The 15,769-nt window shown below is 37.5% G+C and overlaps 1 protein-coding gene across 1 annotated transcript in view; it reads right to left on the bottom strand.

Moving 5' to 3' along the window:
- Positions 1–15,769, bottom strand: part of LOC140234506 (band 4.1-like protein 3) — a 106,166-nt gene that overhangs the window by 78,377 nt on the left and 12,020 nt on the right. The window contains exons 4-5 of the mRNA XM_072314547.1: positions 5,282–5,386; positions 3,918–3,960 (exon numbers count right to left, since the gene is read on the bottom strand). Of these exons, the coding sequence (XP_072170648.1) occupies positions 3,918–3,960; positions 5,282–5,386 (148 nt within the window). The remainder of the gene's footprint in view (positions 1–3,917; positions 3,961–5,281; positions 5,387–15,769) is intronic.

The following is a 15,769-nucleotide window of genomic DNA, read 5'->3' as shown; positions in this document are numbered from 1 at the left end:
ACTGCCGTAGCAATGCACCTGATCCATTGCATCTAAACCCATTGAATCATCTTTTCTTCCTATTTTGGAAGCCCCCCCCCCCCCCCCAAACTACTGCCTACATCAGTTGTAGTTTGTTTGTTTGTTTGTTTTTTAAACCAAATAGGTCTACAGACTAGAATTCTTTAAAATGAATACAGAGCCCAGTGCCAAGGTACGGGCACATAAATGCAAATACTGCAATTTCTCCTGCAGAGCATGGAATCAAACAAACATCACGTCACAGCCTGTCCCATCAGTCTACATCAACCTTGCCATGGGCGTCAGAAATAGAAACATCAATGAATTAGATTACACTTGCATGGTCGTCATCACCCTCAGCCCGTGACCTCAGACTTCGAGAGGTAAGGTCACAGTCAAGTCCAGCATCAACATCTTAATGATAGGCTCTTTGCCAGCAGTTAACTAGCAATTCTCAAACATTTGCATCTTCCCGCCAAGGAAAAAACACACACATCCCCATTGCATCCAATTCCTCTGCTAAAAAGCAAATTCTTACAAACATCTGGCACAGCACTACATGCACTTTGCAGTTGAAGAGAATGTCTCTTCTATGCCTAATTGCCTAATGGATGCCTAACATGGGCCTTCCATCTTCGTCGATGGCATACACCCATCAGGCTGAGTGAGTGGGGCGAACCATCCGTGACTGTGCGTGCACTTCACCGACTCCTGGTAAGCACTAGAAAAACATCTTCCCTCTGTTTCTACCCTTTTATGGTAGAAACGAAGTGAAGTCTACTGTCTTGAATAGAGAAACAGAGGGATGTGTGACTAGATCCCTGTAACCAACCCCTGCTGTCAAATGATTAATGGTGGACTTGATGGTTACATGTCTGAGCACACTGCAAACCTTTCTAAAGAGTATCTTTGAGATGCAACAACTTAACGTAACAGCCATTTCACAACTCTCTCTTGATAGCAACAAATGTTCTGAGGAGGCTGAAGTACTTTCCGAACAGCACTTTGATAGGTATAAAGTTGTTTGCTTCAAATTTTGTAGTGCCACCATCAACATAATTCAAGCATACATAACGAAGAGCTTTGCATCTAATGGGCAAGCCTAAAGTTCACGATATTGGGGCTTGGAGTTTTTCATCACTGCTCATTTGGGTATTTATTCACTTCAATTTGCTGGTTATAAAGCTAATTCCTTTTGATTTAGAAAAGAGTATACAGGTGTGCATGAATGCATTTATATTACAAATAATTGCAAAATGCAGAAATATGGTCATCTTCTGTATCAAATGTTAATGGGAAAGAGATCAAAATCTTATGCGCACAGCTGTTTTTCTTACTCCATGCACTGCAACAATTTGCGTTAACAGTACATTCCTTCAAAGACTGATGCCTTTCAATACAGAGGCACTTAACACTATAACATTTACAAAGGAAGTCGAGGAATGTTCCCTAATTTCTATTCCATCCCCTGGAGGTCTTGCAGCATTTCCTTCACACAAACAAGCAGAGCTGAGAGTGCATTGCATTTACCCAAATGATTCTCTAAAGGCTGAATTTACATCATTGTACTGTGTACTCTCTCTTCTTGTCTGAAATCCCCCCATAGTAGTGGGTCTTCTATAGTTTGGAGCATCCAAGAGCATTTCACTGTCATAACACCTCTGGCATCTTTTGGGGCAAATTATAAATAAACCTACGCACAACAATATAACTGCCGTACTTATCATAATCCTTACTATCATTATCATCATCTTTACTACATCGTCAGCTGAGGATGAGAAGGGCGTTGTGTTGCCACTAAACCCAAAGGCCCGAATTCACGAAGGTGGTACAAATGAAACCATGGTTTAAGCCATGGACAAAAACCATGGAGTGCCAAGTGTCGCATGGAATATTTCGTTATGAAATTAGTCATTTTGTTGACAAAATGACCGTTTCGTTAACAAAATTATCATTTTGTAGATAAAATGTTGATTTTGTTACAAAATGTTGTCGTTTTGTTACAAAATAATCATTTCATCGACGAAATGACTGCTTTCGTAACAAAATATTCCATGGGACACTTGCCGCTCCATGGTTTTTGTCCATGGTTTAAACCATGGTTTCATTTGTACCACCTTCGTGAATTCAGGCCTACATTGTATAGTGTTCGAGGCAACTTAACACCCTCCTCATTCTTAGCAGACGTACTGACATTATTGTCTTCATTAGAATCATCTTCATCCGTACCATTATCATTCTCATTGTCATTTTCATCGTTTTCAGCATAATAATCTTATATGTCCAATGGAGATAGGATATTGTAGTTTTCTTCCAGCCATGTATTCATTTGTTTACGCATACACACACACACACACACACACACACACTATTGCTGTACATCCAATAAACGCAAAGTGAGAACAGATCCTGTCTCAGGCTGGATATGAGTTCACTTTCATCTGGGAAATGAAAATGGCACGACACGCTACACAAACCATCTTCTCTTCTCCCATGAGACCCGACTGCTTGATTGAAGGAAAGTCTGGTTTTCACACCTACACTAGCTAACCCTAGACTGCATCTCCAGCCTTTTTTCTTCCCTTCCAATCCTCTGGATCCTACAATAATGTTTAAAGGGCTTGTATAGTTTTGGTTGAGACCTAACTTCAGGTTTTTAAGTTTTGGGGGAGATAATGAGAAAACCCACATGAAGTATGAAAGAGCCTGTAATTCCAAGAGGGATTAAAAGTTTATTTGATGAAAACTGGTTCTGAAATTGCTGAGATACCCAAAACAGAGCGATCTGAATAAAAGGCGGGAACCACCTTTTCTTATGATGGCTTTGTTTTTATTACTTTTTGTTTTGTTTTTTTATGTCTCAGCCAATTCCAAAACTAATTTTCATTAAATAAACTTTGAATTCCTCTTCAAATGGTATTTCGTTACTATTTCATATAAGTAGTTTCTTGGTATCTCACAAAAAGTTAAAAGCCCAATCCTCACTTCAACCAATGCTATACCATCTCTTTAACCTGTGGTATAAACTCATAGGCTGCATCATATCTGCAGGCCTGTATGGGACACCCTGCAGCAGACATAAATTAAATTTTGATTTCAAAGTTAGGCATTCTCTGTGTATTCTATAGTTTGTCTTCAACCACAAGCTTTGGAAGAGGATAAGAAGGCAAGATCCACGATCTTGTCTTCTTGACCTTTTTGGGGTCGAAGAAGACAAAAAGATGAGATATAAGATCTTGTTCTCTCCACCTCTTGGGTGGGGTTATGGGATGTCATCTTCTCGACCTCCTACGTCCTGAAAGATACAATCTTATCTCATCTTCTTGGACCTGAGAAGTGAAGGAGACAAGTTTTCTTGGACCCCAGATCTTACATTTTGCCTTTTTGTCTTCTCTGACCTGAGAAGTCAAGAAGATAAGATCTTGGATCTTTACTTCTCACCTACTTTAAGATCTGAAAAGGTTTAGAAGACAAGGAATTATAAATCTTGTCTCCTCTGTGGCACTTGCATGCTTCTAATGACTTCCATGGATGCTGGTATAAGTTAACATTTAATGTTCAAAATAAAAAGGCTACCACTCTCATCAAAAATGCTTCACATTTTTGCATTCTGGGGGGCGTTTCATCAACGAGTTCGTCGGAGATTTCACCGACAAATTTGCTATCAGCCAATCAGACCAAGGATTTCATTAGCTTTTAACAGTTGTCAGTGTAAATCCTTGCGTCTGATTGGCTGATAGCAAATTCGTCGGTGAAAACCTCCGACGAACTCGTTGATGAAACGCCCCCCTGATCCCAATATTGGCAGTATAGCTTGGAACATACACATATCAAATGAATGCTGAATATATCCTTCCTCCACTGAGATACCACAACCAATCACAATCACTTTTTACACACCAACTCTCAATACTCACTTTTGACTTGCTTCTTCAGTTCTTTCACAGGGTCCAGCCAATTCTGCAACAGAAAAAAAAAACGAACAGGTTATGGTAGCAATTAAACAAATATCTACGCAACCATGCCATAAACCTAAACAAAAACCAAAATTTCTTGATCAAATTGTTATTGAAATGAGTTGGAAAGGAATCTATTTCACAAGAAGTATGGCCCTTGCCCACTTGGAAAATCTTCTGTAATGTCATTATACACATATCCTGTGTTTACCTGGTATACAGTTGTAGTGCATACGGACATTTTGAAATTTTTGTTTTCAGTGCCCATTATTCTAGACAATATGAACATACAGGAGTACTGCTATTTGCACTTGATAATATCATTATTAGAGTGTTAAACCTTCTGTTCAATATCCCACAAAATATTTTGCTGAGGACTACCCACTACAAGGTAAAAGGCTGGGGCCCAGCACTATAAGAAGTCATCCCACACTTCCTCAATAATTGCCCAATACGAGAAACTAGCCATGCATCAAGGATGAACACAGCAGTCATCCCTTATCACAGGAAATCGCAATGAATTTTTGACAGCACACCACAGGGCTGTGCAGAGAGAAGTAATCTTCTGTGAGCAAACCCTGCTTGGGTCATTAAAAGAAATCATGTGCATCCCTCCTCGCCGTCTTGACAGATCATTCTGAGATGGCTTTTTTGGGATAGGACCTGCTGCTATATTTGGCACACAAAGATTGCTCAATTCACCATTTGCACCCACACTGCACAACTGAGGTTCTCCAACCACTCTACACATTATATGCCAAAGGATTGAGTGTAACGAATCCTCATTCAAATTGAGATTAGCTGCAAACTATCTACCTACCCGATTATTGCTTTTATTCTTTAGATTAGCCCCTTTAAAGAGCCCTCTTCAGACAATGCCTAGTTGAAGATGAAAATGTGGCAACATTTCAAATTTATCTACCTACACTGAGTTTAATGGGAAAGTAAAATACAAGTCCTCACTCATCCTCAAAACTGTCTTTCTCTCTTTGTGAACGAAGGTATGAAAACTGTTTCATTTAAACCGTCGAGGATGGGCCGATTTTGCTACAAAACGCATTCCCCGTAGACCCCTACCCGAGTATACTCGAGACTCGTCCTCAACAGGTTATAATATTACACGACAACTACAACACTTTTAACCCCATCTGTACCAGGGACTTCGAACAGTGTGTACAACCCTACAGGGTTTTACCTACAGTGTAGGTATCAAATGGCACTCAAACCATATCAAGGGTTGACTTGCTGTTGGGGGACTCTTGAGACCTCACTGAAATTGTATGTTCGTTGAGAAGATTTTGGAAAATGAAAATGATATCACTTACCCTGGCATCTTGTGAATCCCTAAACGTAAGGCCGAAGTAATCTTTCTCCACTAAATCCAAGTGGTTGCAAACAAGGTCCAGCAGTTGCTCCCCTTTGGCACGTTTCTGTATGAAATAGAGGCAAAAAAAAAGAATAAAATGTTTAAAAGAATGCCAGTAGATCATGAAGAGTCATTGTAGCTATCTGAATCTACTTTAATACTCAATACATGTACAGCTGCCTCAAAGCAGCCTTGTGCTGGCCACAAACAGCTGGCCCAAAGCCCCTTTGAAATGTAACAGTGACCTCATGTACAATAAATGTGTCATCATTGCAAAAGTTATCAATGCAAATGATTGTGATCAGAGAACACTTCTACAACCAAACCAGTACCATAGGACTTTGACATTATACAAGTTGGCTGAACAGTGCCAATGCTGCACAAATGCATTTCTGTGCATGACCCAAGAAAAGATGATATGTTTAGATTTGAGGATGATTTGAGGATGCGTTTATAACTAGGCCTTTTCTTGCACTCTTGGGATAGCCTCATCTTCATGTTCCTTTTTTCTGTTCTTTTTTCTGTAACACTGTACAGCCCCCATTTCACATCACAAACTGAAGCTACCGGTATGGACACCAATATGAATGAGGTCTGTGTCTCTGCCTTTATTTTCTACACAACTCTATAATGTCGTGTACAACGTAGTTGCATACAATGTACATTGTATGATATCGAGGCAAACTCCACCTTTTCATACTTCCACACTAGTAAATATCATAGAACACCGGTACATGTATAAAAGAATGTACAGAATACACTGTTTGTTGTATAAAGTCTGACAAGTCATTTTCTACCTTTTCTCATAATCACTGCCATAGCAGGGTTACAATGTATGTCACTTTGTTCGCCTTATTATCAATCCTAGCTAATCCTTTCAGGTAGTTTCAAACACCTGAATCGGTTCTTCGTGTAACAGGAAAGCCTTAAACAGTGACAATCAATGCAAATGTTTCAGATTATCATGGATAAGTTTGCATCTAGAAAAAAAAAATAAAACAACTGATATCTTTAATACAAACATCCAAGGCCAACATAGATTGTACACTGTAGAACTTGTAAAATTGAAGACATATGGAATCATGATCACTTTCTCACCACAGTGCAATCAATGTGAAAATTACCTAGGGGAATTATCTACACTTTAACCATCAAATGTCTGGACAGCATACAGTAGATACATCAGACCAGCTCAAACTCTTGATTAGTCACACTGGCACCAAAACCATGGCATCTTAATTTGATTCACACACCACCACCATCTCAATTATGACATTAATATCCCATGCAGGAAATAATATGATATGATATGCATGAACACTTAGCCTCCTAATAATGGTATTTAAAGACATTGAAAGGGAATTTGCTCCACATCAACTGAAAATAAACACAAGGCAATAATGAACAAATACAGGTTGAATGATACAACTGTATGTTTATTTTACATCCAGTCTTTACACAATCTCAGGTGATGAAAATGAACCACGTTGTAAATGCATGAAAAGAGTTGGATAGTCCCTTTTCATTCTTTCTCTTCATATCTGAAGCTCAAACTGTATGGTTCAAATCTTTATAGAGGCATCTACCTTCTTCTAAAGGCAAGATTCATTATTGGATAAAGGGGGCATGGAAAGCACACAAATCAGCTACTTCTGTGTTATGTATATTGTGATTGAAGTCACACCAATAGAATAAAAGAAAATGATGCACTGATCTTGCTGAGTGATTTAATGTCACATTCTCAGACAGAACAAGGAAGCAATCTTGGTCATGTGACTGTCATGTCACAAGGACTGCCATCCTTGATCACATGATCTTTAAACGGTCAGGCGATCTTAACTACATGAGATTCTAAAGTGAATCAATGAGGATGAGTTTGGAGGTGGATGAGATCAAGTGGGTCTAGAGATATACGAAACATGTTCTGGGTGCCAGTTTGTAATATGTGCGGTTGACTAGCCAAGAGCTCAGTTATCTCTCTCACACATGCAATAAAAGTCACAGCCACATGTTGGGTGGGGGGGGGGGGGAGGGTTGTTGTAGTATGAGAAGGACCTTCTGTGATGCATAGATGCAAACCCAGATACCAATCATATCTCATGACAGTCTTCAATGATGTCACCATCTGGACTGGTATAGCAGGATCTGTAGTATAAAATGACTGTGTCTGCATACCGAGGTGCCTACCAGACTACAGACCCATGACTGACCCTGTACTCTGTGATATTTACAAAAATGCATTGTCCCTTCTCTCTTTATTTTCACATATCATATTCACATTTTGCAGATTCACCTGTTTCCTAGTAATCAACCACTCCCTAGATCCTATAGGCATTAGCTGTAGTCTATAATAGATCCTTTTGTGAACCTTGATGTCTATGAAGTGCTGTCATATAAAGCCAATACACAATGTGTAATAGCTACAGTGTATATGAATTACTTTTTTACTACAGCAATCATTTACACAATCCCCATACAAACCTATTAATGAGCACAATCAAGACTACATTGTACCTGTTCCTACATTGTATACTAGCAAGCTAATGCCCTGGAACATTGTATAGTAGGCGATTTTCAAGATGGTTGGGTTGGACACTAATGATGATGTATATAATTAGGTGATCCGAGCATCCTCTCGGATCACCTTCTGTTTCTGTACGGATTCTTTCTTCTTCTTTTTATTTCTCCCCAAAAGTTGTGCATCGATTAGCTCAGAAAGTCCTCTTCCTATCAATTTCAAACTTATACCATATATGTATCGTCTCCCAAAGACGGCAATCGAACTAAAATCAAAGTGATCAGTCAACCGTGACGTCACTATGACGTCATTATATGAAAACACATTCTCAATCATATCTCATTAATCGAATGGAATTTTTCAATGAAATTTACGTCACATATATTTCAAGATATGCGCATTCTACTCATATTCTCAAAATTCATATTTTCTCTTAAAACGCGCCCGTACGCGCGCGTTGAAATATTTGTATGCTCAAATCGAGCTCAAATTTTTTTTGCACACGTTTCAGACCATTTGGAGCATTTTTTGAAAAATTGAAAAAATCGGACGGACGCGTACGCGCGCGCACATTTACGCATGCACAGCTCATATGCAACTGAAATTTCCCGTTTTTTTACGTTTATCGGATGCCTGAAATGTCAAGGAATATTTCTACCAAGTTTCAAGTCAATCCCACTCAATATGACGTCATACGGGCCCGTCAAAGTTGAAATTCCGCGCGCGCGTCAATGGCGATATACAGTGCAACAATGCCAAAAAACTGCCAATTTTAAATCCGATTTTTCTCGTCAGGATGGACGGTGACCCCCAATTTTCTTTACATATTCTGAAAGATGATGAGTTGTACATGTCATTTCATGGGTTGGTGATGCTGGAAAAATGATTAAAAGATATCAAATTTCTTAATAAAATAAAAAGAGTAAATTTTCAAAATGACGTCATCAAATTACAAGTTCACTCGAGCGTATCTCACCTATCCTTTGCCAAATTACACCCAGATTTCAGTATGTTGTAGCTTATTAAATGATCGTTCATTAATATAATAACAACATTTTGATTGGATGACGGCATCACCTCGTAAAAATGGATTAAAAGTAATATTGTCAAATTTGACCAGATTACGTGTTATCTCTATGGGAGGGCAGTTTTTCTGTCAGTGAAAATTGACATGACTCTCTTTTTCGAGCACTAGCTCACTTATGCTTCGGTGAATTTCTCCCAGATTTTAATATGTTGTAGCTGAGACTTTGGGCTATCGTAAGTGTGCCCTCCATTTTTTCATACGACGTCGGCATCACGTCAAAAAAACTTGGTTGAAAATGGCACGAGGCTTCGATGCAGCGTCATTTTGCTTAATACACAGGGCCTATGGAGAATGAAATAGGTCATTGCGTAGCGCATCCGACTCGTAAACCTAAGGTCCCTGGTTCAAGGCTCACTCCTGCCAATACTTTTTTTTATTTTTTTAAACACTTTTTTCTTCTTTTTCTTTAGTTAATCTTAATCTCCCTTTCCTTACTTTATCTTTTTCTGATTTTTTTATGCTTCTCCTTCAAATTTCTATAAAATAACATAATTTTTTCTTTATTTTTCTTTCTTTCTACTACTTTCTGTGCAATAGATGAACAACAACAATGGCTATCAATCCCATATTTTGCACATGTTTAGTACATGTCACGTACATTATTTCATAAAATAACAACTACTTGATCGGACACCATCTTGGGTATGTAAATTAGGGTCAAAGGTCATAAATGTTTCATCCTGTATCTTGGTGAATACATGTCCTATCTTTCCCATATTTTGCACACGCAAAGACCATGTTACAAGAATCATTTCATAAAATAATTACTTTTTGCTTAGACGCCATCTTGGGTGTGCAAAGTGAGGTCAAAGGTCAAATATACTTCATTCTGTATTTCCGTTAGTGTATACGGAATTCGGTACCAAAGATGGCAGGTCTCACTCCCTTTTCTAAATGAGAATCCAAACATCACACGGCCAATGTCCCGTCAACACAGATGAAACCTGTATGGTCATGAATATTTGGATCAGGACTCAAATCATTGATTTTCGAAGAGATCGGATCACCTAATTTGTCAGTGTTGACAAATTCCGGTTCTAGTTAATTTAGACTTTAGTTTTGATTAATGTGTGTAAGTGGTTCAACTTTGATCCAGCCACAAACACTACGAAAGTCCCATATATGAGTGGTATGGTATGCCTCCTTTATAGAATTTTTTAAACCCTTCCCATTCTACACCTGGGTCAATGTGATGTCACTGACTGCTCCTGTTTCACAATATGTATCACATGCTACAATGTTGTAGATCATCAATGATACTTTTCTGTAAAACAGAGCAATTCAACTGCTGTACAATTGAATGGGATGCATCTGCTTCCTTCATTTGATCACTTCATCTGCTGTACATGTACATGATACAAGGCCCTTCATTTATATTTTGATGGGTTTGATGAAGCTCAATGATCTTGACCTTGGGTCAATGATTGACCTGTAGTTCTGTCTGCACAGGTGTTCTTTCCAATCTCTAGCTACATTGCACAAATTACACTGGATTATCACCTACCAGCAATGATGGTATTTAGGGCCAGAGAATGACATTTTAGCTTAGTAGTGTAGACCTTTCACCTTGACATTTGATCTTTCAATCATCATTTCAGGCAAATGATTGCTTATTCATTTCTATAAATTTTTAAACATGTAATATTACTAATGGACATTCCTAGCTGAATTAAAGATAAAGTGCAGTAACATCTGACCTTGACCTATGTCCAACTGTCATGATCTTGAGCACCTTTTCCTACACCAAAATTACGAGATATGGGATGGACACACAGACAGACTGACAAACCAACAACGTCGTGCCTCTAGCACCCTTCAATGCGGAGGCATGTCAGACAATGAAATAAAAAGCTTGAAATTGCAAGAATACACATTTGTACATGTACGCATATGTTGCACCCTCCTTGAATACACAGATCATAATGTACAGAGAATAAACATTGGCAGCACTGTACGAGGAGACAGTAAACATTGCATTCGTAATCCTCCCACAAACAAACTTGGCTTTTATTGAAGCGACCCCCACATGTCTCTGTCTGAAGTCACAAAAGCAAAGTCTAGGATTATGTCTCAACAATTTATATTCCATTTGAAGTGTCTTTTCAGGTTACAATGTGAATATAACATTTCTCTATAGCTAGTAAACTGCACCTAACTTTTAATGTGCTCTCGGTGCCTGGATATTCCCACTTCACATACATTTTAATAATAGGAATGATATAAAAGATGTGACCTCTGCCCCATACACGACATATTCGGTCTCAATAAACATGATCATATGGATGTAATGTCCTGAAAAGGATGTAATGTTCTGACAAGGAAGAAAGAAAAAGGGGAGGGATAATGGAATAGTTAACTGAGCAACCAAAAAAAGTGGGGGGAGGGATGGTCAGTCTTGGAATAGCAAAGTTGGCTTGTTGGCTTTCCTGGTTTTAATAGATGTAATAAAAAGGGAATAAAAGCACTGGAGGCATTCACAACAGCACTCTGCATTTGAACCTTAGTACAAACAAGCAATGTGCTATAAAAGGAGATCTCAAACATAAGTGGGAAAGATTTTCATTTACAACTGATGAAAGACGCAATGAAACAAAGTCACAAATCCAGTCCCAAAGTTGGTCTACCAATCAGAATGGTCAGTAGAACTAGGTGATTTCTTCAATAAAATTTTGTGATTTAAACGTTCTATATCATATCATTTTAAAAACAAAGATTATGAAATGTGTGCATGTTATCTCCTACAGTCAGATGTGAGACAACAACACTACAGGATGAATCAACAGCACATTTTATCATGGAATCAAGCACTCAGCACATTTGAAGAAAATCATTTTGGCTGCCGTTTTTGCTTTTATAAAATGTTTTCTCGCAAGCACAACTAAAATGATTGCAGATAAGTATCTGTCAACAAATCATTAGCACCTTTCAATTAGGGGAAAACAGCTGATTGTAATGTTACCTTTTTTTTATTACATTAAATCAAATCATTATGAGGATTTTTTTTACATTTCCGTACGATGTACCTTTGTCTACTACAAAGTATGTTCTTTTGATAGCCACATTCTACACAGATTTATGTCTGCTGACACATGTAAAAACCTATTCTTTAAAAAGAACATAAAAATCAAATTATCAATACAACAGAATCTGGTGAGGACTAGCAAACCTCAGCCCAAAGCAATTAAATTTTGCTTCTCATGTCCTTTTTGAACTGGCAACATGGTTCTCATGGTGAACACACTATTGTACTGCAAAGAATCAAACCATGTGATACTTTGCCATGAACAAATGGGTACCAGGGGAGACAATGGAGAAACGTAGCACATATTCTGATTTCTCATCATTCTATCAAGATCAATATTATGTTCAATGAGCCATGAAGTATACCGTCTGAAACGCACAATAGAACTATCACACCTCATACTACCAATTCATTAACATAACACTGGTCTGGTTCCACATCAGAGTCCAATCATTCATGCAACAACCCACTCAGAAAATTTGCTCAGCATCTGAATAAACTCCACAGCCTCACCTCCACAAAATGCACTTATGCCCGTGGACATGTTTACACTAACGATGAAGGGGAAAAAAAAAAATGACGCTATCGTTACTTAAAGCCTGTAAAGAGTTTTTCAACAAGAAACAATGTTCAAAGCAATTGAGAGTGTGAATCTTTATGTATGAAATGACGGGGAACCATTATCATACACAGTTATCTGGAATAGAACAAGTGAAACACCTCGTTAGACCTTCACTACAACCAGAGGAACGAACATGTATCATCTCACTATCACATTTTACATTTGAAAGATTATAACCTTAAATGTAAAAGGTGACTCAACATACAGTAACTACTCATGTGACAATCAGTTAAACTTTATGTGAATTCAAATGATGTACAAGTGTAACAAGATGTCCAAATCAACTAATAATGAAAAACAAAAAAAAAATGACAGACTTGCATGGGCATTAACTATCACTACAATGAAAAAGTAGTCAAAATAGAACAAAAGCACACTGGCAAATTAGAAACTACACAGCATTTTATATCCAGCAAAAACGGTTTTCCCAGTCCAAGCATTCCTGCAATAGTAATTAGATTTCTACATCCCAATGATACAATTGGCACATTCTTTCTGATCTCAAGTCTACTTGACTACTCAGACATCCTACAGTGTATCTTGTATGCCCTAATTCATAGAATCTGGTTTAACCATTGACTTCTCATATAAGGCATCTCTAATTAATTACATGTGATTTCTGAAAGCCTCTAATCCACTTTATTCTATTCAGAGTAAGTAATCAGATCTGTACGTAACAAGAGAATGTGAATGTCTATTGTCTAGATTGTTTCTGTTTCATATGATAGGGCGTAAGATGGCTCAGCTAAAGTTCTGACTAATTTCCTGAAATTAATATTCATCCTATTCAAGTGACACAATGACACTGGTCTCCTCAACAACAATGTATGCTGATGGCTGAGTTTTAATTTACGGTAGTAGGCTATAAACTGCTACAATTACAGTGTAGTTCAACTTGTCAAATCAATTACTTCCTAAAGGTAATTTATTACTGAAATAACAATGGATGAGATACAGGGGTCTTTCCATAGGGTTGGGGCACATAGGCAAAATCTCATCACCTGCACATACAAATGCAATTTCTCTAAACACATATAATCCAAAGTTCAATGTTTTTTGTAATTATGGTATGTGTGTATATATGTTACAAAATGTGATACAGAAATTGAATCTTCTGTTTTTGTTTTTGTTGTTGTGTTCATTTAATGTTTGGTGTCCTACCCTATTTTGGGGATACCAAGTGTAACACAAATGTATTTTGGGTTCAAAACACTAATACACATAAAAGCCTTACAATAGATCATGTTAGATCATTGCAAGTACACTACCATGAGTTGTCTCACTCACTATAGAAAATTGATTTGGCTATCAGAAAGCTAATATTGAAAAATTACATGTGAAGATTGCTGTACTTATGTGATGATTCACATCAATCCTTTGCATGTAGCATCACATAGGTATGCAGGCTATTCCATCAAAAATATTGCATTGTTCAGAGCTGCAAAAGTTATCCATGAAATCAACCCTGGGCCATAAACATATGTGCCAAAGATGGAAATGAATAGAAGCTTAATGCTTTCATAATTGCAAGAAGTAGCAGCCAAATGGGGCTTTGGTGTCCGCATCACATAGGTACAAGGAAATGTCACAAGTCACTTTTTTACACTGAAGTCTTCAAAACTGACTAACTTCATACCCCTCAAGTATTGTGGAGTTGGATGCATTATTAAACCATAGTTACGGAACATTTGAAGAACGCTTTATTTGTGACTAGGGCAACTTTAAGGGTTTGGTGTCCGCATCACATAGGTATTGTAGTCATATATCATTGCTCGCTGGTTTCCAAATTTCACCATTAAATTCAAAACAAATGTCTTTTAACATTATTTCATGGTAGGATGGATCAATTTAATACAAAATTCTGTGCAGAAAAATATATTTTCTCAGAGTTTGAATACCTATGTGATGCAGACACCGTGTCCTAGATTTTTGCATCACATAGGTAAATCTTGTTCATGTTCATCATCGATAACTTTGGACAAACTATAGAAAACTGATAACTGATTTCTAGCCCATTCCTAATGTTTTTCAGTAAAACAGTCAAAAAATGTTGTTTCAGCACAAGAAAATATACACAAACCTCTTTTTATCCAGAAATATGTACCTATGTGATGCGGACACGAAAATTTGGTGTCCGCATCACATAGGTACATTCGCATGTCAGCCATGGCATGGTTACTTCAGATATTGTAAATGAGTGTTTCACAACTGATTGTTTTCAGCAGTTGCTTTATGCATAATGCATTTTATGATCAAGATAGGCATATTTATGCCTCCTTTGACCTCATTTTAGCTCAAAATAGTACCTATGTGATGTAGACACCATTGTGTCTTTGGTGACCCCATCATCCTGACAGCCTTGCATTGCAGTTCTATTCATGATTCTTTGCACTTTGTGACTTCAATTCCAAGCCTTCAAGAATCAATTGCTACTGGAACAGAAGGACTTTGTTAACTGTGAATTTCTTCAAGAATATCTAATTGTACCTATGTGATGTGGACACCGTGTCCGCATCACATAGGTAACCATCATCTCATATCCACTACTACAAAAAGGACTAATGGAACAAAATTCATCTTTCTCAAAAACTTGCATAATTACATTTTGTTCATTCTGGTCCATGCAAAATGTTTGTGGAGTAAATTTATGACATTTTTTTATTCTCACTCATGTTTAACCCCAAATGAACAAAAAGAGTGCTAGTTCTACTACCATAACAGGCAAACTTCAATATTTTGTGAAAAATAATGATGTCACTTGGGAAAAATACATCTAATGAGGATACTACATTCATGAACTTGTTTCGCTGAAATGGTGCAATGATCTAAACCCTTTTAATTGAAATTCTCACGCAAAAATCCCACAAGAGCTCAAATTTGGTGTCCGCATCACATAGGTATTCATGATTTTGAACATTTTGCCATAAAATTCTAAAATGACCTTTGTTGTCTAAAATTTCTTTTGAATTAATTGTTAGAATGACTAATAGTTTCAAAGAACTTCATTTAATCTGAATAAAGTAATGATGAAATTTTGACCAATATGTTACATTTCATGCCCCAACCCCATGGAAAGACCCACAGCTGTATCATGAACTTGCGAACAAATAATATGTTTTGTTGTTGTTGTTCATTTTATTCTGCATCTACATTGTTACCTTTTCATAGTTCATGCAACACAATGAAGTTTAAGAAATA

This window comes from Diadema setosum, chromosome 10 (assembly GCF_964275005.1).
Source record: "Diadema setosum chromosome 10, eeDiaSeto1, whole genome shotgun sequence".
NCBI lineage: Eukaryota > Metazoa > Echinodermata > Echinoidea > Diadematoida > Diadematidae > Diadema > Diadema setosum.
The sequence above is the reverse complement of the archived record's forward strand: the minus strand, read 5'-3'. Positions and strand labels throughout refer to the sequence as shown.